Raw genomic sequence first — 23925 nt, 5'->3', positions numbered from 1 at the left:
TTCAGCTGCTAGTAATATTTGACTCGTGTGCCTTGACTGAGCTTGAGTCAGTGAACAGAGCTTCAAAACTTTTGGGTTATTTTAGCCAGAGCCATGCAATGAGTAAAGGAGATGTTCTCTTGTCAGCCTTGGTAATTCCACACACTCCCAGTGTTTCGATCGGACGTACTGATTCCTTCTCCAGCATTCTGTTCTTGCCAAAGTAAGTAAGTTAAAGCAATTTTACAAGAGACGTCTTTTTTTTTCACCAGACAAGTGCAATGTCAGGATCCAGTGAGGGTACAACAAAGATATTCAGAGTCTTAGCAGACATCAATGAGATGGTCAGACGAGATAAGACAAGATTTTTCTCTTGGGAGTGAGGAAATTAATTGGCTGAATCTTCGGTTGTTTTTGGCCGAATCCAATTTGTACTGAATTTCTCGTGAGGATTCTGCCAGGACATTGGGCAGATAAATCTCTGTTTGTCAAATCAGGCAAATGACATTGCACGGTTTGGTTTTTAATCAGAAAGAGATGAAGGAGACAGGCAGTCACGTTGGCATTGCTATGGTAACAGCTTGACCAATTGAAATTTGCCAGCTGACACTGACAGTTAAGATTGACAGTTTACTGTTCTTGTTGAATCTTGTTGTACTCATCAATCTCTTCTCATGCTGCATAAATTGGTGTCCCTTTTTCTCAAGTCTTTGGTTGGTTGAGTGCAAGGTGAAAAGCTTTGACTTTGTGATTGCTTGTGACAGTACACAACTTAAACACGATCGAGCAATTTCTTTATGCTCTTGACCTTCGCCGAAGTGTTTCTGCTGAATCAGCGACAGGAAGTTGGGAAAGCAAATTCACAGTGTCTTTGTACTTTGGCCTATTTCTCCAGAGCCTTCAAGTGTGTTTCAGTGAACAGGAGTGCAAGCCAAAGCATCTCATGTTCTGTCCTGGAGCTATCAGATATTAATTCATGATTCTGTTGCCTTAATCCTGACCATTTCTTCTGGTGATTGCAGACAGGAACACATCAACTTAAAATGAGATCAAGTCAGGTCTAGTGAAAGCACGCTTCATCCAAGTCTTCAACTTTTCTACTGACCAGAACATGTTGGGGGTGGGAATGGATTGTGAACTTCAAAGCTCATTGATAAATTGTTTGCTGGAGAAAGGTTTTGAGGTCAGTGAAACCAAGGCAGATCAATAGAGATACAAAACAAATGACTGAATAAAAACAAAAAGTGATTCTCATTCAGAGTCGACAAAGACTTGACTGGCCAAATATTCTCTTTCTGTGCTGTTACAATTATGTCATTCTGACAGATGGAGAGAGTAGATGACCTAATTAAATCCCAATATTCCAAAATTAAGAATATCTGAATCCTGTAGTTCAAGCTACCTGAGTAAAGAATGATGTCTGTGTTCTTGATGGTATCAAAGAGACATTTTCAGAGATGAGGGTCGCTTTGGAGATCAGAAATCTTACTTTAAAGGATGTCAGGAGATGAAAAACTGACTCAAAGGTAGCAGTGTGACAGCTCTTACCTGAATTTAGGAGGAATATAAAGAAACAGAGTCCCTCATGATGTGGAAAGGGCTGGGTATTCATTACTGTCTTGAAGAACATAGAGAAACTCAATCTGGAAGATTCAACAGGGCACTGTCCCGGAAACATGCACAAATAATAGAAACAAAAGCCAGACCGCGATCAGGCCAAGTTTTATGTCTTGGCTTGCATTGAATAGGTGAAAGGATTTGGAGGTGATTTTATTTAGGATTACTGATCTGGAGATGTGTGTTCAAATTTGATTATGTTGACATTTGAACCCAAGTCAATCTGGAATTAAAAGCTAGTCACACGGCAACTGCATATCAATCGTCATTTTAACATGGGGTCACAGACAAATGTTGCTCATTCCTATTGTGAGCTTCCTGCAGAGATGGAAAAAGTTCATGGTTGATGATTGGATGTTGAGCACCAAGTTTAATTGTATATCTTCCATTCAGAAACACTTTATCCAGTCATCCTTTAGTTGGGCAGCAGCCAATTGCTGTCATGATTTCTGACAGTCCTTACTTTGGTTGGATCACTTGTCATGTTAAAAGCTTCTGACTTGTGTAACATATATCCCACTGTGGTAAATTTCTCACCAGTCATTAGCAGCATCATGCTGTGCATTGTTCAGGAAGTTGGTGTCTGATTGCCTGAGGAATGAGGATCTCTGTCAATATTGCAGCACGTATCTTTCTGAACGGAGTTAGCGAAACATCTCCATGGCAACAACTTAAAGAGGAAGGATGTAAAGACACTGAGGAGAGTAAAAGATTTACAAGATTGATTCTAGGGTGAGAAATTGCAGTTATGAAGATAGATGGAAAAAGTTGGGGCTGCTTTGCTTGGCAAAGGTGGGGAGAGGTCATTTAAATCATTCCAAATCAATATTAACTTCAAATCTGTCCAGCTGATGAAACAGATGCTTCATGTTCTGAGTTTGTTACAATTTGTGAAACTTTCAGAGACGTAGATCATGTTGAAATGAGCCTTTCTCCTGTTCTTCTCTGCTGGCAGATGTGGTTTTTAAGTTGGAAGATGGGACAATCTGTGCACACAAGCCCTTGCTGATTTCTAGCTGTGATTGGATGGCTGCAATGTTTGGTGGTCCGTTCATGGAAAGCTCAACTAAGGAGGTAAGGAAACATCGGATGTTGTTCGTTGACATAATTTTGCATATTCAGGAATTGCTGATGAAAGGGATTGATAGTGAAACAAGATGTTTGCTACGTATAGCACCCAAATCAAAGGTGCTCAAATACTGCATCAAAGACATTGACTTCAACTGCAGCTAGTACTGAAAAGCAGCCAAAGCCTGAGTGTAGTAACTTCCAGGAACAATCAGCATGACATGGCATGGTGCATCAATCATTATTGAAAGGAAATGTCAGAGAAAATGTAACTGCCAGCACTGCATTGAATTCTGCAGTGCAGCTGCAGTGTGAGGTCAGGAAATCTGGCAGTATGAAATGTTGAGGTTGCATTCAAATTGCAGTGCCCAGCGTTGGCCAAGTGCACCACGCAGAAATGTCATTGGGTCACAATTTTGTGTTCATGTTAAAGGGACATGTCTTGCGTCCCACACAGGGGTCTCCAATAGAGTAGTTTGTTTCATCAAGAAACTGAAAATATCCAAGAGAAATTTGAATGTATCACACCATTGCCAATGCTGATCAAATTTTGTTTCCTGTGCTGTGGCTCAAAGAATGCTGCCTTGTCTGAAGGCATAAACAATTGTCTGACACTGGAAAATAATTGATTCACCAATTCTGTTATTGTTTGGTTCAGAAACATGTCTCTCACGTAACATTGAAAGAAACCTGCCCATCTACAGTGGAAGTGATCTTACTTACACTTCCTTTACTTTGGGTTTCCATATGCCATCTCCAGTCCTCATTCTTAGCTCACTCAAAACTTCCTATCTTTTTAGGCTAACCTGTAAACCAGCTGAAACACATGCTGTCCTTCTACCTTCCAGGTTTTATGCTGTTGAGATTAGGACTGACCCTGAATAATTTCCTATTCTGAATCAAAATCTCAGAATTGATGGCATTCCTTTCAACTCACCAATTGTACCACAGTGTTTGGACCAAAGCTTGCTATCTGAGTTATCCTCTCCTTCTTTCAACCCCAGTGCTGTTCTGAGCTTCAGCCCTTTGGCTACATTTCCTCAGTGACGACAGCGTGATCCTTTCCCATCAGCTTAGCAACATTTGTAGTGTAAATCTATGGAGGAGGAGGAGGAGGAGGCCCTACACCTATCTCCATCCTCAGTGATGGAAGAGCTCAGTACAAAAGATAAGGCTGACCTTCAGCCAGAAGTTGCAAGTGGATGATTCATCTCAGCCTCCTCCAGTAGTTGCCAGTATTACAAATACCAGTCTTCAGCCAATTCGATTCACTCCACATGCTATCAAGAAACAGTTGGCGACACTGAATACTGCCAAGGTTACAGGCTCGGACAACATTCTACCAGTTGTACTAAAGATTTATGCTCCAGACCTTGCTGCTCCCCTGGTCAAGCTCTTTCAGTACAGTCAAAACACTGGCATCTACACAACAATGTGGAAAATGGCCCAAATATATCCTGTACACAAAAAGCAGGACCAGTCTAGCCAATTACCGTCCCATCCATCCACTCTCGATCATCAGTAAAGTGATGGGATATGTCATCAACAGTTTGGTCAGCTGTACCTGCTCAGCAACAACCTGCCCACTGACTGACGTCCAGTTCGGTTTCTGCCAGGACCACTCAGCACCGGACCTCATTCCAGTCTTGGTTCAAACATGGACAAAAGAGGTGAGAATGACGACCCTGGAGTGAGTGTGGCATCACACAGCCCGAGCAAAACAGGAATGAATGGGGGTGAAGGGGAAAACTCTCTGGTGGTTACAGTCATACCGCACACATTGATGGTTGTGGCTGTTGGAGGTTACTCATCTCAGCTCCAGCACGTCTCTGCAGGGGTTCCTCAGGTTGGTATCCTAGGACTTGTCCTACCTGCCTATCTTCTTTTCCGCCTATCCACTCCACCCTCTCCTCCCTGACCTATCACCTTCATCCCCTCCCCCACTCACCCATTGTACTCTATGCTACTTTCTCCCCACCCCCACCCTCCTCTAGCTTATCTCTCCACGCTTCAGGCTCACTGCCTTTATTCCTGATGAAGGGCTTTTGCCCGAAACGTCAATTTCGCTGCTCCTCGGATGCTGCCTGAACTGCTGTGCTCTTCCAGCACCACTCATCCAGAATCTGGTATCCTAGGCCTAACCATCTTCAGCTCCTTCTTCAATCACCTTCCCTCCATCATAAATTCAGAAGTGGGATTTTTCCCTGATGATTGCACAATGTTCAGCACCATTCACCATCCCTCAGACACTGAAGCGGTTCATGTTCAAATGTAACAATATCTGGACAATATCCAAGCTTGGGCTGACAAGTGACAAGTAACATTTGCACCATGCAAATGACAGGCTGTGCCCGTCACCAGTCAGAGACCATCTAACCACAACTCCTTGACATTCAAAGGTGTTCCATCACTGAATCCCAGACCATCAACTTCCTGGGGGTACCACTGACCAGAGGCTCAACTGGATTCGCCACATGAACAGAATGGCTACATGAGCAGTCAGCGCGAGGAATAATATGGCAAGTAACACCATTCCTTTGACTCCCCAAAGCCTTGTCACCATCTACAAGACACAAGGCTGCATTGATTATGGAATACTCCCACTGGCCTGGATGGGTGCATCATCAACAACACTTTAAAAGCTTGATACCATCCAGGACAAAGCAGCCCACTTGGTTAGCACTACATCTACAAGCATGCAGTTCGTCCATCACCCACCCTCAGTGTACACTGCTGCTACTGCTACAAAATTCACTGCAGAAATTTACCAACGATCCTCAGACAGCACCCTCCTTGCCTACAACCACTCCCATCTAGAAGGACAAAGGCAGCAGATACATGGCTACACATTCACCTGCAGGTTTCCCTCCAAGCCACTCACCATCCTGACTCGCAAATGTATCACCGTTCCTTCATTGTCACTGGGTCAAGATCCTGGAATTCCCTCCCTAAAGCTATTGTGGGTCCATGGACAGGTGGTGAACTGCAGTGGTTCAAGAAGGCAGCTCACCCCCACCTTCTCAAGGGCAACTAGAAATGGGCATAAATGCTGGCCACCCACCAATGCCCATATCCCACAAACAAATAATCTTTGAAAGAATTAGGAGCAGGAGGAGGCTATTCAGCCTCTCTAGCCTGCTTCACCATTCAACAAGATCATGGCGGCACTGATTGTGGTCTCAACTCCAAACTCCTGCTGAACCCTCAAGAACCATTGACTCCCTGGTAGTTATTTCATGAGGGTTTATATTTGAATCAGCTGGCATGGCTATACGACACTACATTTGATAGCACATTACATTGATGGGGTGTGTGAACTGAATGCTAAACACAACCAAAGCAAAAAATATATCGGTACAAAGTTTACAAGGAAAAGGTAGTTCCTCAGTTTCATCTTGCTGAAAAATAAAATAAACCTCATCTGGAAGCTGAACTGCTCTGACTGCAAGTGCTGTCATTGAAGGACCTCAGGACAGTGATGAGTCATGGGAGAATGGGGGAAACCAGTCATGTCCTCATTCTTCATGACCAGCAGTGCCCCTGTCTTCACATCGCCTCAAAAACCTCAGTGGATGATAACAATGGAGACAATTATATTCTCGTTCTTCATTGACCTGTTCTGAAAGATGTTTCCATATCAGACTGCTGTGAAAACACACTTGGGTGCCTGGAGTGGGTAGATCACCTGCCCCTGAACTAGAAGGCCTGAATTTGAAGACCCTTTCCAGGACTTGCTGGCTGTGGAAGAACCCAGCCAAACCTACAAGCAAGATAGTGTGCATTGGTACAGGTCCCCAGCCTGAAGAAATAGCCAGAGTTAATAACAAGAAAGACATTTGCAAGATCAAAACCAAACGGGGGATGTGAAGGAGTGTAAAGCAGCATTGTGACAAGGTCCAGTAAGGTAAACACCAAAACAGGATAGAAGGCTAGTTTCTATCCATTTCTCTGCTTTCCTGCATCACTATCTGGAGATAAGTGAAGTATTGTAAATGAGAGTTCTTAGGGAGTGTAAATGTGTCAAGGACAGGCACATTTACTAATAGGAAGCATTTCAAGATTGCTAGGACTGGAATCTGTCACAATGTCTCCATGTCTTGCAGCCAATAAAGCACATTGGAATGGTTGTAATATTGGAAGGTGCGGACAGAAGGTATAAAAACCAAGAAGTGGAGCAAAGAGGAAGCATGAAATGGGATGGTCAGCCAGCATAAAAGGACATTCCCAAGTTTTGTATCAGCACACGAAAAGTAACAAGTGTGAAAATGGCAAGTTAGGTCTAATCGGGACTTCGGAGAGGATTTATATGTGGAGACATGGGGCAGAGCTGAGGCACCAAATGAATATTTAACATCTGTCCACACCAAGGAAGGGGATGCTGATGAGGCCAGGCTGACAGGAGAGGTCATTCATTCAGGACAGGAGTTCCAAATTAATAAGGAGAAGGTATTTGATCAGCTGTATGTATCACACACTGGAAAGGCTGTGGTGCAGATGAGATGTGTTCACTGAGACCAAGGGGAGGGAGGGTGGTCAGCAATTTTCATGCATTCTTTAACTGAAGGATGACGTCAGAGGATTGAGATTATCAAAAGTTACACCTTCAACTGAAACAGGGTTACAAGAGAAATCCAGCAATGAGTGATGAGTCCGTTTGACTGCACCTTCTGAGATGTATTGCTGATGTCGACCTGGGTGAACCAGGTACAATTTCCAAATTTACAGATGATCCAAAACCAGGCAGTGTTGTGAACTGTGAGGGGGGTGGTGTAGAATTTCAAAAGGACAGGGACGAGTGGATGGAGTGACCATCCAGGTTGCAGACGAAGCACAACCCAGAGAAACATGAGGTATTCCATTTGTTGGGGAAAAAAAACACCAAGGCAGTCTAAAATGAAGGTGATTATTTGGAAACCATGTGCAGCAGCAGAGACTAGGGTGTATATACATACGTCATGAGCAGGTGCCAGAACAGAATATGGTTGGATTTACGAACAGGAATCTGGAGGAGCATGTCCACAGTGTGGTGCTGGAAAAGCACAGGTGGTCAGGCAGTATCCGAGGAGCAGGAGGATCACCTTTTCAGGCATAAGCCCTTCAGGAATGAGGCTTGTGGGCCAAAGGGGCTGAGAGATAAATGGGAGGGCAGTGGGGCTGGGGTTAAGGTAGGTGAGAGTGTGATAGGTCGATGGAGGTGGGGGGTATTGGTGATAGGTTGGAAAGGAGAGTGGAACGGATGGGCGGGAAGAAAGGTAGACAGGTCAGGAGGGTGATGCCAAGTTGGAAGGTTGGATCTGGGATAAGGTGGGGGGGAGGAGAATAGGGGAAACTGGTGAAATCCACATTGGTTTCATGTGGTTGGAGGGTCACAAGGTGGAAGAAAGGGCATTCTTCTTCCAGGTGGCAGGGAGTAAGGGCTTGGCGATGGAGGAGGCCCAGGACCAGCATCTCCTTGTGGGAGTTGGCATGGGGAGTTGAAGTGTTCATCCATGGGACAGTGGGGTTGCTTTATGCATCCTGGAGATGTTCGCTGAAGCATTCTGCAGATAGGTGTCCTGTCTCCCCAATTTAGAGGAAACCGTAATGACACATGTGGAAGTGCAGGTAAATCTCTGATGGATGTGGAAGGATCCTTAGGGGCCTTGGATGGAGGTGAGGTGAGGGGGTGGGGAAGTGTGGCCTCAGGTTTTGCAATTTCTGCTGCAGTGGCCGGGGAAGGTGTCGGGGTGGGGATAGGGTTTGGTGAGGGTCATGGACCTGACGAGACGCCAGAGAGAATGGTCTTTACTGAATGGAGATAGGAGTGGGAAGGGAAATGTATCGCAGAGAGAAAGGTGATTGGGAAGAACAACGCAGTCCCCACTCAGCCTCTCCATGCTCCTGCAGAAATATGTCCGGGGATGAGCAACTTTAATTCTGAAGACTGATGGAATAATTTGGGGCTTGGTCTCCTTGAAGATGAAAAGGCTGAGAAAATATCTGACACATTCAAAATGAGGAGGGACCTGAACAGAGACTTGACAACCAAAGCAAAATGAATATGAGGAAAAACGTTTGTCCCGCAATGACTGGCTGGGGGGAAATGCACTGCCTGAGACTATAGTGAAGGCAGGGTCGGGTGTGAAGCTTGGAGAACTGGAGTGTGTGACCTCAAAAGGAATAATGTGCAGCAGGATGGCACTCAGTGAATTGCTGAGTGGGAGAGCCGGTGCAGACACGTGGGGCCGAATGGTCTCCTTCCATGTTGTTGTAATCGTTCTGAGATTGCAGCCGATGAACACAGAGCAAGACCCCACAACGTCAATAAAGTAAATGAGCTGAGAGCTGTATTTTCCCCCGCCCTCATCTTGGTCAAGCGATCAATCTATCCCCAGAACCGCTGGAAAACCTGGGGCCAGGTGCCGTGTGTTTGAGACAGAGATTTCCCATCCACCGGCCAGCAAGCTGCTGTGTGTTTCAGTGACAGCAGTTGAGTACATCTGTACTTTGCCGCACTGTTATATAACACAAAACATGGTGAAAATGCCCATGTCAATCTTGTTTTATTAACCAGTCAGTCGTCAGTGTACCAATGATGTCAGTTGCTTGAAAGATCTGGAGGGCTTGATTTGATCTTTTGAGCAGTAATTGAGAGAGATGTGAGGGGATGCAGCTCTGACCTTCCAGCGCTGTGTTTTTCCTGGCTGAAGGTTATCGCGCTATTTATAGAGCTGACGATCCAGCAACTTGACATTCCCTTATTTCAAGTTCAAAGCAAAACGACGATGATACAGATCAATCGAAGAAACTGAAACCAGCTGCTCACAGACAGACAGAGAGAGAGAGAAAGGGTTTTGTTGACTCGGACCTGTTCCTGAGATGTTTGGTGATTTTTCTTTTGGCAAAGGCAGAGTCTGGGTTTTTTGAGGAAACAGCCGTGCAGACAGGGTCGTGGCTGATCCCAGTTTGCTTTTCGTTAGCAGTAGCTTTCCTGGCTCTGTCAGATCCTTCCCCCACTTTGCGAAGGAGAGAGAAGTCGATGTATTTTCCACAGCGGTCAGTGTTTCATGAATGTGGTGTGCAAATGTCAGCACAAAACACACACCCACACAGCGTCAGTCTCGTTGCACCGTGTGTCAGAACATGTCGGTGTGCCTTGACTGATGCAATTTGTGCATTTTGTTTCTGTCCCCGAATTGTGAGAGCAAAGACTGACTGAGATCAAGTTATATCCAGGCGCGTTATTATCAACGGCGACACGAGATGGTGCAGCGACTGTCCGCTGGCGTTAGTCTGCTACCTGGAGAGGTTCTGAGTTGCCTGAATGGATGATTGGTAAGATCAAAGGAGTAGGTCATTCGGCCTCTTTATCCTGTTTTCACCATTCAACTAGATCACAGCTGATCATCTCCATCAATGGCACTTTTCTGCACTTTCTCCGTATCTCTTGCTGTCCTTTCGTCTTCCAAAATCTCCAGTGCTCTGAGATCAATATCTAAGCTTCCACATTCCCCTGAGGTAGAGAAGTCCACCAACCACCACCCTCTGGGTGAAGTAATTCCTTCGCAACTCAGTCTGGAGTGGTCTACCCCTTATCCTAGAAATAATGCCTCCTTCCCCCCCCCCCCCCCCACCCAAGATGCACCAGTCAGGGGAACTGTAAGATGTGTGTGTGTTTCAATGAGCTTACTTCTACTTCTTGATGACATAACAGATGACCAGCATAGTCTCCTCAATGTCACATCATCAGAAATTCCTGCCATCCCAGTGTTGAGTTTGGGGATTAATCCCTCCATGCCAAATTTCTCCTGCCCTTGATATGGAACCTGTCCATTGATTATTGGCAGTCATTCCAAAACAGCTTTCCTCCACTTTGGAACAACTCGAACTTCATACACTTAATGGTAAGGTTGTGGGTAGTGTAGCCGAACCAAGAGACCGAGGGGTGCAGGTGCACAGATCTTTGCAAGGGAAGTCCCAGGTAGACAGGGTGGTGAACAAGATATTTGGCATGCTTGTCTTCATCGGTTACTCCATTGAGTATCGGAGTTGCCATGTCATGTTGTAGCTGGACAGGACATTGGTCAGGCCAATTTTGGAAAACTGTGCACACTTCCAGTCTGTATCCTACGAACAAGATGTTGTTAAACTTGAAAGGATTTATAAAAGATCTTGAAGGATGTTAAAGGAACTAGAGTTTTGAGTTAGAGGGAGAGGCTGAATAGGCTGGAGTTATTGTCCCTAGAGCAGCAAGGGCTGAGGTCTGATGTTATAGAAGTTCATATAATCATCAGCGTGAATAGCCAAGGTCCTTTTCTCAATTCGGGGGAGTCCACATGTAGAGGGCGTGGGTGAGTGGGGAAAGCTTTAACAAGGACATGAGGGTGAGCTTCCTTCACATAGATGGTGCAAGTATGGAGAGAACTACCAGAGGTGGCAGTGGAGGCAGGTACAATTACAACATTGAAAAGGTATTTGGACGGGTACATGAATTGGAAAAATTTAGAAGGGATATGGGCCAAATACTGACAAATGGGACTGGATCAATGTGCCTGGCCAATTTGGACTGAAGAATCACTGAGTTATACAGCAGGGAGTAAAGATATTCAAAAATGAAGCACATATTGTTTTGCTCAGATTTGTTGGCATAATTGAGAGATGTATCTTCATTACCTGGAGACGCAAGGACAATTCTGAACCATGGCCAATCCTAGTTGTGAGGTTTCAGATTCACAACATAATGCCTTCAGTTGTATTTCCTACCTGATATGCAATGAATTAGAAAGGAATAGGAATCATGGCACAGGCCCAGGGCATATGAACCTTTAAAGGAGGCACAGGGATTGACAACACAGCTCTTCCCACACCACCATGAGAGGCCAAATGGCTTCTGTGGCATTGCATCATTCCATGATTCCAATACAGAAAACTAGTGATTGGAGTCACGTGGATTGCCCCACTAGGTGTGTAGGTTTGCTTGGTCCTGACATGATTACTGTGAGCTTCGTAAGCTGAGCTAGTTAGAACACAGTGTGTGTGGGAGAATGTGTACAGAATATATCGGTGACATATTCTTTTCACAAAGCTGATCTAGACAAAGTCATCTTAGGTCCATCTGAGGTATCTTCTCAATTCTGTGATTATTAAACATTCTTTTAGCTGAAAAGTTGTTTTTTTTTATTATTCGTGCAGTAACATAAATTTTCCACAGCATCTTTTACAATTTCAGGACATCCCAAAGCAATACACTTGTAAGTGCAGTGACTTTTTTTTTCACATTTCAAAAAATACTTTATTCATAAGAGTTTTTATGCATACAAATTCACTAAAGCAGTTTTGTACAGAAACATATGAAGAAAAGAAACAAACATTGGAGTTTGACTCTATCCAAAAAACAAACCAAAGATACCTCTTAGTTGCGCAAGAGTTAGTGCAGTTCCTATTGTAATGTAGAAAAGACAGCATTCCACATCCACATAACACCAGCAGCAATGGGACAATGGCCAAGTAATCTGTTTTGATGGTGTTAATTGAGGCATGAAAGTTGACCAGAACACCAGGGAGATCCATGAGGGCAACTTGAGATCCTGATTAAACATCGTGCAGGCACTCCGTTTTGAACAATGGGGCAGTGCTTCATGAGTGTACTCTAATGGAATTCAAGTTGAACTACTCAGAGGTCTTCAGTGTGAAACTTACAAGCAAACACACTCCTACTGACTGACAGCTGACACTGGGAATTCTGAAATTGTGCGGTTTGCAACAAAATATTTCTCTCCTGTGAACTGAAAGAAAAGAGTCTGGTTAATTTTTATCGTCAGGTCATGTTGCGATATTGGCATTATGCTTCTCATTCAGTATATCCGAGACGTTTTACCCTTTTTTTTATATTTCAAAAGGTGTACTTTCCAAACACGTACAAGAGTTGCATGCAAGCTGTGCTAGAATACCTGTACACAGGACAGTTCTGTTCTAGCCTGGACCTGGATTCCATGGAACTCATTGTGCTGGCAAACCGCCTCTGCCTACCTCACCTGGTAGCACTAACAGGTAAGAAATTGGATCTTGTTAAGGTTCACGGTGTTGAGATCCTCATCTTTGGTGGGAAATGAGTTTGCTTTTGAAAATGCTTCAGTTTTAACTTTTAAAAATGTTGTTCCCACAAGTGCTTCTCTTTCCTATCTCCCAGGTGGGACCTTACCAAAATCTATCTGATGTGCACACAGGTGTAACGTAACTGTTCAGATTCTTCACCATTTCCACATCATCCATTCCCAATTCCCTTGTCCCTGCCTAAAGTTCTTCCCGCTTTCTTCCACATTCAGTGCATAAAATAAATCCAGATTTTGTGTGTCATCTTCAAGATCTGATAACTGAGAAATGAAATGAATGAATTGGTTTTGCTTTGTTGTAGAGCAGTACACAGTAATGGGCCTGATTGAAGCAACCCATCAAGGTGTAGACATCGATGGAGATGTTCTTCTGTACCTGGAAATGGCTCAGGTAAGAGTGTGTTTTGAAGGATCACGTCTACTGGTTTGTAATCCCAGCTAAATTAGATGGTCAAATCCATTTGCTGCTCAAAAAGGCACTGTCCAAGTTGGCCACAAACAGAGAAACCAGGTATGTCCCATGCCCGTCGGTAAGCACAGTAATGGGAATGGAGACCGCTTTGCACAAAGGAAGAGATTGAACAGGGATGACGAGAAAAACAGAAAAATTCCATTTCAAAACTTGCTTTTTAAAATTTATTTTTGGGGTTTTGGCATCTCTGGCAAGGCGTGACCTTGTTTGCAATCCCTTGTTGCCCTTGAGAAGTAAATGCAGACCGACGTGATCTGCTTTTGTAAATTTGCTTCCAGGATATTGTCTAAGCTACCAAAAAGAAATGGAGCTGGATGTCCAAGTCACGATGTTGCATGAGTTGAAGGGGAAAGAGGTCACATATTTTGGAGGTGCTGTCAAAGAGGGGAGAACAAACTGCTGTCAGTCCTGTTGTGGATGCTTAACTCCTGATTGAGTTCATCATCGTCCAGTGGGTTGTGTTGTCCAGGTTAACTGTTGTTGCAGCTGCACCCATCCAGGGAAATGGAAAGTATTCAATGAGACTTCTGACTTGTGCCTCACAGGTAGTGATGAGGAGGTAGGGAGTCAGGAAGTGAACTAGTTGCAGAAGGTACCCCATGTCCCAGCCTCCACTGCGCTCTGTGGCAATGGGTTCCACAGGCCCACCACTCTGGCTGAAGAAATGTCTCCTCATTTCCATTCTAAATTGACTCCCTCTACTTTTTAAGGCTGTGCCTACGGGTCCTTGTCACCCTGCCTACTGTAAACAATTTGTCAGCATCCATCCTTTGTAAGCCATGCATTATCTTGTAAGTTTCTGTTTGATCTCCCCTCATCCTTCTAAAGTCGAATGAATACAATCCCAAGATCCTCAGCTGATCCTCATACGATAGGCCAACTATTCCAGGGATCATCCATGTGAATCTCCACTGGACACGCTCCAGTGCCAATGTGTCCTTCCTGATGTGTGGGGCCCAAAACTGGAACACAATATTCTAAATGGGGCCTAATTAAAGCTTTACAAACTCTCAGAAGCACATCACTGCTTTTACATTCCAACCCTCTTGAGATAAATGACAACATTACATTCGCTTTCTTAATCACCGACTCAACCTGAAAATCAACTTTTAGAGAATCCTGGACTAGCACTCCCAGATCCCTTTGGACTTCGGGTTTATGAATTTTTATAGATTAGATTAGATTACTTACAGTGTGGAAACAGGCTCTTCGGCCCAACAAGTCCACACCAACCCACCGAAGCGCACCCATTGAGGCCCATTCCCCTACATTTACCCCCTTCGCCTAACACTCTGTGCAATTTCCCATGGCCAATTCACCTGACCTGCATGTTTTTGGATTGTGGGAGGAAACCGGAGCACCCGGAGGAAACCCACGCAGACACGGGGAGAACGTGCAAACTCCACACAGTCAGTCGCATGAGTTGGGAATTGAACCCGGGTCTCAGGCGCTGTGAGGCAGCAGTGGAACGCCATGCCACCCGTTTTCTCACCGTTTTAAAAAATAGTCCATGCCTGTATTCTTTTTTTCCAAAGTGCAAGACCTTGTACTTGCTCACGTTGAATTTCATCAGCCATTTCCTGGACCACTCTCCAAAACTGTCTGAATCTTTGTGCAGCCTCTCCACTTCCTCAGTACTACCTGCCTGTCTGCAAAACTTCATATCATCGGCGAACTTCACCAGAATGCCCCCAGTCCCTTCATCCTGATCATTAATATAGAAAGTGAACTTAACTGAGGAGCTTATGTTCCTATTTCCAAACAGGATGAAAGTGAGCGGACGAGTAAATGGAGTTGAGACCAAGAAAATATCAGCCATGGTTTTATTGAATGGCGGAGCAGGCAGGTTTGGCCAGATGGCCGGCTTCTGCTCCTGGTCCTGCTGTTCTTATGACCTTACAGCAAGGGCCAGGGAGAGAGGCTTTCTGCCTTCAATTCTTTATCAATGAGTGATAGCTGAGAGGAATGCACTTAGTTTCGTTCCACGCTGAATACCAAGACTATTTTAATTTGCACAATGAAGGACATGCCTGGAGCTGAAATCCAACTTGCCAAGATCCTTGTGTTATTTATTCAAAGCCATTAATGTCCAAATGTCTTTAGAATGTATCTGAACCTAACAGGAAGACAGCTCAAAAACTCTGTTTAGCCAGTTTACAAATGATAAGATGAAACACCAAATGCTGAAAGCAATACAGATGTCAAGGATTTGCACCATTGTGTGTTGAAACAGATTGAAGTGATCAGTGCTGCATTAGACTGAGGACAAATTAGATTAGATTATATTAGATTAGATTCCCTACAGTGTGGAAACAGGCCCTTTGGCCCAACAAGTCCACACCGACCCTCCAAAGAGTAACCCAACCAGACCCATTTCCCTCTGACTAATGCACCTCGCACTATGGGCAATTGAGCAAGGCCAATTCACCCGACCTACACATCTTGGGACTGTGGGAGGAAACCGTACGACCCAGAGGAGAGCCACGCAGACACGGGGAGAATGTGCAAACCGAGTAGATTAAGACATTCAGCCCATGAAGTCTGCTCCACTGTTCAATTTGATCATTGCAGATCTGATCATCCGCACCTCCACTTTGCTGCCTTCCCCCCCATGACCTTTTTACTGATTAACAATCTGTCTATCTCAATAGTAAAAATTATAGCTCATTAACAGTAAGGTCATCGTCGACAATCATGCTGTGAGTGTTAAGTATCCAAGTGTTACTTTTAGTTTAGGGAGGCCATCCCGGTTACTTTTCCCTCCTCTTCTCTTCCCACCATGTGAAGTAGCTGGGGAGATGTGAACCTGAACACCGATTATTTACTTGATGGAAAGTTTATTCCCACAAAGCAGCATCACCGACCTCTGCTCCCTGGCTAGCAATCCACTCACTGTCGGACAGTGCTTTCTGATGGTACTTTCAGTGTACATTCACAAATGAATATCAAATTCTTTTTAAGGGGTGTTTTCAGATTATTGTAACAAAAGCACAGTTGTTGAAAGGAAGGTTAACAAATTAAAAAGCATTATGGATGAGATAATACACTCCAGTCTCTTTCTCCCTTCTATACTCTTTAATAATTACATTAATTCATGAATTTAATGGGACCACTTTTTTTTTCATTTGAGGAACAAAATAAGCAATAAACCAAATGACAAACTCCTTTAAAGGGTCTTGTCAGGTTATTGAAACGAAACGAAATGGAAATGACAGAGGAGACCATCCCTCTTTATAAATCATCAGATGTAATAAATAGATTAATTCATGCTCTCGGGCAGGACTCACAAACAAACCTCGATAGAAATGTATCAATTTCAATTAACATGTCATTTGAAAGCCTGGAGCTGCTTTTCAGGCCCTGATATGCCAATTGGTCCTAGATGCCCTCAAGGGTACCAGGTATTTCTCCTCCAGGGAGCCATGGATAACTGGCAGCAGTCGACACACTCAAGCCCCCTCCCCCTCAATCACACTCAGCCTCGGCTCCATGGGCCAATGTGTGGAACAAACCGCTCCCACCTCAGCAAGGTTCAGAAACAGACTAACAAGGACCGACTCCCTCCAACTTCTCACTGGCTGGCCAAGGATCAGGAAGAAGGGGCTGGAATCCAACAATACGTTGAAGAGCAGCCCCTTCCAGTAGTGAAGATGGGTCTGAAACATTGCACAACCAATATTAAATGAAGAATTTGGCCTCCTTGGGCCCCAGAGATAACTAACAGTTTAGACTCCATTAACTCCTTGTTCACTGAATGTGTGGGACTGCTGTGTGCAACTTGCTCCCTGCCAAACACATGATGGAGAAAGGGGGGGGGCTGTACTTCCACTGGCAGGTCGGAAGGCCATGGAGTGCCTGACCAGGGACAAGAGTGACAAAGTCAATGCAGTGGAGCAGGAAATCCCTGTGTGCAGAAAGGAATGGTGCAAGAGATATTGCTAACAGACAGCTTAAGATGTGAGACTGCGATTACTGAGAGTGGTTACACAGCCCAGGCCCAGTGTGAAATTACGTCCAGTCAGGGGTCAGTTCAAACTGAGGGATGATCAGTATATCGGAGTTGCATTGACCACCATGAGTGCAGGTTGAGCACGATAGTTTTTGAATGGTTTGGCATTGAGCTGGACACACACAGGACACACAAAACACAAATTCCCATTGTTTCCATTGGCTCACTCCTCCACCATCCAGCATGTCCTCCCAACTGTTGTCCCTTCAGCAGTCCAGCCCTCTCATTCATCCAGCAGCATGGTGAATCCATGTTGACTTGAGTTGCAAAATACTCAGCAGGAGCTTCCCGACCATGGCCGTTACTCTGAAGGGAGGGAGCTCAGGTCAGAGCCAGACCGTGTTCCAGAATTTGTTCGACATCTGGTCAAAGGCAGGCAACTCTCGCAAGATACCACAAGACTTTTTCAATTTGTAAACATACCTTTCCAATGGGGAGCCACGTAGATATCGCTGGTGGGTCTTGAGGCCAGAAGGTTGCCGTCTGGGTGTGAAAGCACACCAGGACCTGTTTGCCCTCCATAAGCAGGGGGCATAGAACTGATGCAGAGACCCAATGCTGCTTTCTGTCCCAGAAGTCAATGAGCTTCTTTAGTGTCTTATCTTTCCCCTCTCACCCTAAACCCATGCCCCCTAGTTCTGAACTCCCGCGCCTCAGGGAAAAGACTTCGTCTATTTATCCTATCCATGCCCCTCATGATTTTATAAACCTCGATAAGGTCACCCCTCAGCCTCCGATGCTCCAGGGAAAACAGCCCCAGCCTGTTCAGCCTCTCCCTGTAGCTCAGATCCTCCCACCCTGGCAACATCTTTGTAAATCTTTTCTGAATCCTTTCAGGTTTCACAACATCAGCACATCTGTTCCCAGATTTCTATTGCCATGCAGTGACCAGCCTGGTGTCTGGACAAGTGTTGACTGGGACTCTGGGAGCTTCTGTCTAAATGAGGCTTGTGATTGATGAAAAGGTTAATTGAGCAGTGGATTTAATGAAGAGCAACAATAAGCTGATATGTATCTCTCTCTCTTGCTTTCTGAGCAGTTCCACTGTGCCCATCAACTAGCTGAATGGTGCCTGCATCACATCTGTACAAACTACAACAACGTATGTCGCAAGTTTCCCAGGGAAATGAAGGCCAAGTCTCCCGGTAGGATTCCGATACCCTTTCTCGTTCAACACCACCATGTGGTCTGCCATACAATTTGACTTTCATCATTGTAACACCCTACAGTGTTCACTCAGTGTTCAGTGTTCAATTTGTTAATGATCCTTGATCATTCACAAGAGGTTCAGGTTCCTTTCTTTAATTTGTGCTTTGACTTTTAGGCAGTTAGAGCCCTTTTAATTTTTTTTAAAAATTAGATTAGAGGTAGAGTATGATGTGAGCTAAGTCTATTGTGAGAATTCAAAGAAATAACACAACTTCCAACAATCCTGGATGTCATTCTCTCTAGAACTGAATTCACAGGGGACCTCTCTATCAACAGCAGGTTCTGGAACTAGAGTACACAGATGGAAACCAATGAAGCTAGAGGGGGAAATGTGAATTAATGCAGTGAGGTTTTATGATCCACAATGCATTACCTGAAAGAATGGCACAAGGAGATTGAACAGTAACTCTCAGGAGAGAATTGGATTGCTCTTTGAAAATAAATTATTTGGGACAAGTGCAGGAAAACAGCACAAACTGGGGCTCAGTCAGAAAGCTAGCAGGGGTACAATGGGCCCAGTGGTGGACTGCTGTGCTGTCTGACACTCTGATTTGGTAACTGGTATATTCTTGTTTCAGGGAGAAAGTGAGGACTGGAGATCAGAGCTGAAAATGTGCTGCTGGAAAAGCGCAGCAGGTCAGGCAGCATCCAAGGAACAGGAGAATCAACATTTTGGGCATGATTCCCGAAGAAGGGCTCATACCCAAAACATGGATTCTCCTGCTCCTTAGATGCTGCCTGACCTGCTGCGCTTTTCCAGCAACACATTTTCAGCCATTTTCTTGTTTCAGTTTGTCACCCTTTTCTGGTTAAAATTGCTCCAAGTTCCATTCTTGTTCCAACACGTCACGGTAATAGTTGTCAATTGCTTGAGAGGGGAACGATAGGATTTTGTAAGCACTGCCCATGGTTCACTTGTTTGACTCAGTCCAGCCTTATTTCAAAATGTTGGAGCTGACCACAATGGTCCTTTAACATGAAACTCTTTTGAGAAGCTGTTTCACTCATTCACTAAGAGATTGTTTGTTTATTTCAGTCCTAGCTAACAGTCTCTTTCCATTCAGAAAGATGAAAAAGCAGATTTTCTTTTTGAGATTGTACTGTTGTGATATTGGGATATCACGTACTGTTTCACTGCCTCTGAAGTGCTTGTAAAGTGTTGTCAGTGCCTTAAAGTCAGAATCACAGCAGCCAATTTACACAACCAGATCCTACATACTGTTGCGTGATGCTCTGTTTTCAATTATTTTGGTTGGGGGATAAATATTGACAAGAAGACCAGATATTAGAAGTCTCCTCTTCTTTAGATAGTGTGGCACTGGAAAAGCAGGTCAGGCAGCATTTGAGAAGCAGGAGAGTCAACATTTCGGGCAGAAGCCCTTCATCAGGAAGGGCTTGTACTCGAAATGACAACTCTCTGTTCCTCGGATGTTGCCTGACCGGCTTCTCCAGTGCCACACCTGTTAATTCTGATCTCCAGCATCTGCAGCCCTTCCTTTCTCCTCTTCTTTATGTAGACTATGCAATGTTTCATCTCTATTTGAGAGGGCTGATAAGGACTTTTTCTGAAACCTGACCTGAAAGATTTTCTGCATTCCTTAGTCCTACACCACAATATCAGGCTGGATTTTGTGAATTTCTGCACCAATCCATCTGGTGGGCTGAAGGTTAAAATGCCCCCAGATTGACGTATTGACTTCCTTTTGGGAGCTTCACTCACTTTGAAGGCCATTATTGGAGCTATTGGACATTTCTGTCCAGGTAGGAATCCCACAGGCTATCAGCCAGTCTTCAGCTGTAAATTTTGAAGTGTTGAAGTATTTAGCTTTGAGGATGGGATCTGGGAGCATTGCTCAAAGTAAAATTACATTGAACATTACAAAATGAAAAAGGTTATTGAGCACCACAGATCGGTGATCCATCTGAGCTACTACTTCCCAGCTTACTCATCTCCTCCGATCAAATTCTTGCATCATTTGCTTTTCTTGCTTTCCTGTAAATGCACTGATATCATTTCCCAAAAACACTGCCGATAATAGAGAGCAAATTCTACTTTTCCTTTCTCCACTCTTGGAGAAAAGGCCCCTGAATTCCCTCATCCAGTTATTAATGACAATCCTACTTTTAGCCCTGAGGTTTATATTTGCTGGGATGAAACATCCTCAGTCCATCTCCCTTTTTAAAGTCCTCCTTCATCCCACCCAGACAGATTTGTCTGGTCAGTTGTGGAATCTCAATAAAAGGAGTGTGAAGCATCATTTTGCACACCTTCCCCCTCCCTGTAACACAAGTAGCTAAAAGTTTTTGGGATTTCATGAGTCCGTGCTTTGAACAAATTGCCTGTCGTTATTCTGTAGTCTGGTACTTTTGATGGGAATTGCACACTTATCCAGAAGGAAATTCCAATATACGACAGGATTCATAAAAGAGAATTAGTTCACCATTCAGTCTGCTCTACTATTTGATTATGACTGATCCGTACCCGAGCTATGACGAGCTGCTTGAGCTCCGTATCCCTTTATAGAATTACTTCACAAAAATCACAGTCTAATTCAGTGTGGAAAGGTGCAGTTGTCTTCCAACATCCGCAGCCTTTGAGCAGAAAGGTTAGGAAAACTCTGGAGCCTTTAGGTTGGGAAATGTACCCAGATCAGAGCTAACCATGAAATGAAAACGGAGTTCAAATATCACTCCGGAGGGTTGACGACATAATCTCAGCTGAGAATCCTATGCAGTCCTGGGAGATCCCTGCATTGTCTGGAGGTGCTGTTCTTTGGACGAGATGTTAGCTAAACCATGTCTGCCCTCTTTGGATGTAGAAGATCCCTGGTGACTGCTCCGAAAAAAAAACAGAGGAGTCTTGTACAATTATCCTCAACCATCATGATTATCATGCAATCACATTACCTCATTTCTGTGGGATCTTCCTATGCACTGATCGTCCACGGTGTTCCCTCTGTGGATGGCAACACTTGAGAAGTACTTAATGGGTCGTGAGACATTTTCTGTTGTCTCAGGTTGTCAAAGACACAAATAAAATCCAAGTTGTTTCTCATACTTGGAATAGCAGGGGGATTGTGTGTGTGGAGCTATAAAGATTGTGTTGGACAATGCAGGCTTGCAGGTTCCACTCAGGAAGGGAAGACCTTATATAAGGTGGTGTGAAATCAGTGTGAAGCAAACACTGCATTGATGATTTTGTTAACATGTCCTTTCAGAAAACCAGGACTACTTTGAAAAGCACCGCTGGCCTCCTGTCTGGTTTCTAAAAGAGGATGATCACTACCAGCGAGCCAGGAAAGAACGTGACAAAGAGGATTACTTGTGCCAGAAACGTCAGCTGAAGCGCAAGTGGTTTTTCTGGAATTCAAGTTCACCTTCCACAGCCTCGTCCTCTTCCACTGTTGTCTGAAACTATGGCTTGGATTGATTGACCCTTTCTATTTTAGAAAAAAAACTGTCGGTTCACCCAGCGTACGGCGGTTTGAAGGCCTTAGTTTCCAATTGGCCAAGCCTTCAGTGGATTTTAATAACGACTGGGCCAAAGTGGTGAAAGACAGCTAAACCATGGGAGCCAAAGTGAGTTTTTATTTTCTGATGGCTGGTGCCAACTTTCTTTCTCTCTCTCTCCCTCTCTCATTCATATGTACACAAACACACTAACACACACACACAAGCACATGTATACACACCAACACACAAACGAGGCATTAATAAAGCTGAACTGTTGGCTCAACCCCATAATTATTGCCAGACTTGGGAGGGTTTGGTGAAACTGAATCCTCTGCCACATTGATCAGATCAGATAAACTACAGTAAAGCAGTGGGAGATTTTTGATTGTGATTTTATAATTGGCAGCTTCTGTTTAAACCTGGTTGCTAACAGGGAGCCATCTCTTACAGTAGTACATTTCGGGGAAGCATGCTATCTCCTTTGCATGGATCCTACTATGGCTGAGCCAGCTCTGGTATATCCAAGGGTTCATTATTTGGGTTTGAATGGAATGGTTCTGATCACCTATATATACTGCTCATAGCTTCTGTTTAAAGAATGAGAAGTCAGGGTTAATTTCATGGAAGTTTTATCACAGAATACTTATCTTCCTCCTGAATGTCGGAATGTCACCTAAGAATTTTTTTTTGTTGACTTAAAAAGTAATCCCTGCATTTGGAATTTACCCTTTACACGCTGGACCTATGTACAAAATGTACGTGTTTTGTATTTGAAAAACTGAAGTCAAGTGAACTGGAAGTTTCAGTGAATAAATCTCAGTCAGGAGCAAGGTGATTCCTTCTCAACGTGACATCTAAGATTCAGTGTTGTAAAATGATACCTGTGCAAACTGAACTCTGACACACCATAAGGGGACAATGTGAGGTGAGAGAGGAGCGAGTTGAATTATTTTCTTCCCAGCTCCGAGGAGGTTTACACACAGCAATTTCTTCAGGTGCATTTTTTTCCCCCAATTGTGATACATCATTTTTTAAAAATGCTGCCGTTTTTTTTAATGTTGCATTTTGACTGAACTGTTCTTAAATCTTCAGTCCAGGACAGCCCTGGGGAGAGACTGAACCTAAGGTCAGACAAGATATTGCAGGTATATTTGATGCAGCTTTCACATATTGAAATTTTCTTCATGACATGCATCGAGAATGTTCTCCAGGTCTGGGCCGTTGGAAATTGGGATGGAATCAAGGAAAAGTCAGTTTCCTTTTGATCCATTTCCATTTCCTTCGGCTTGTGCTGGAAAAATAGCGATTGTATCGTGATTCTTGGGTTGGACAGTTTTCAAACTTAGTTACAGCCCCCATGTTGTTTGACTGTACCCCATGCACATCCTGAGACTGTACTTGTACATACTTCGGGTGATGCATTGGTGCTGGAAGCACATGGGGAACACCAGACTGTTCCAAAGCTCTCCTGCAACAATGGATGGATTGATCCAAAACAAGACAAGTGTAAATGAGCACAGTTTGAGTCATGAAGCAAGAACAAGACACCCCTCCTTGTGGCGGTTCTTCAATAAGCAGGCACTGATGGGCATCACTTGTATGTTGTGAAAGCAAAGTCCAAATGCCTCCGTCATCTTATAAAATCATTATGAAACCAGAGTGCACAACAAATCGGTTGGTGATTTGTAGTAATTCTACCAATTGCTGAGCTTGTGTACTTAAGCATTTAGAAATCACCTGTTGGATGAGTTTTTGAGTTGTGAATCCTTTTAGATTGAACATTGAGTCCGTATATCTACTTATTTATTGTATGGATCTAAAGTAGTCTTTTTATTAGAATCAAACATTCACCTTCATTTGTTACCTTGTGAATCAACATGAACAATTCATTTTTAAGGAAATCGGAGATTTCTCTTGGGTAGTTGTTTAGCAGAAAGTGATCGAGTTGAAGAATAAACTGGATGTGAAAATATTTTTTAAATGTTGTCAGTTGGTAAGTTTTTGTCTCTTGAGTGTAGGGATCCTTG

The 23925-nt window shown here is 44.0% G+C and overlaps 1 protein-coding gene across 5 annotated transcripts in view; it reads left to right on the top strand.

Moving 5' to 3' along the window:
- Window positions 1-23681, top strand: part of LOC132836831 (rho-related BTB domain-containing protein 2-like) — a 54317-nt gene extending 30636 nt beyond the window's left edge. For 2 of the 5 annotated variants that reach the window (XM_060856350.1, XM_060856352.1), the window contains 5 exons: window positions 2552-2670; window positions 12543-12693; window positions 13058-13146; window positions 18276-18381; window positions 21664-23681. In XM_060856350.1, coding sequence (XP_060712333.1) covers window positions 2552-2670; window positions 12543-12693; window positions 13058-13146; window positions 18276-18381; window positions 21664-21857 — 659 coding nt within the window. In that variant the 3' untranslated portion in view covers window positions 21858-23681. Of the gene's footprint in view, window positions 1-2551; window positions 2671-12542; window positions 12694-13057; window positions 13147-18275; window positions 18382-21663 lie in introns of those variants that run through there. The other 3 variants (XR_009647401.1, XR_009647400.1, XM_060856351.1) reach the window with 3 other exon arrangements.
- Window positions 23682-23925: the final 244 nt, after the last annotated feature.

Source organism: Hemiscyllium ocellatum, chromosome 48 (assembly GCF_020745735.1).
Source record: "Hemiscyllium ocellatum isolate sHemOce1 chromosome 48, sHemOce1.pat.X.cur, whole genome shotgun sequence".
NCBI classification, from domain to species: Eukaryota; Metazoa; Chordata; class Chondrichthyes; order Orectolobiformes; family Hemiscylliidae; genus Hemiscyllium; species Hemiscyllium ocellatum.
Note: the sequence above shows the minus strand (reverse complement) of the source record. Positions and strands in the feature narration are given on the sequence as shown.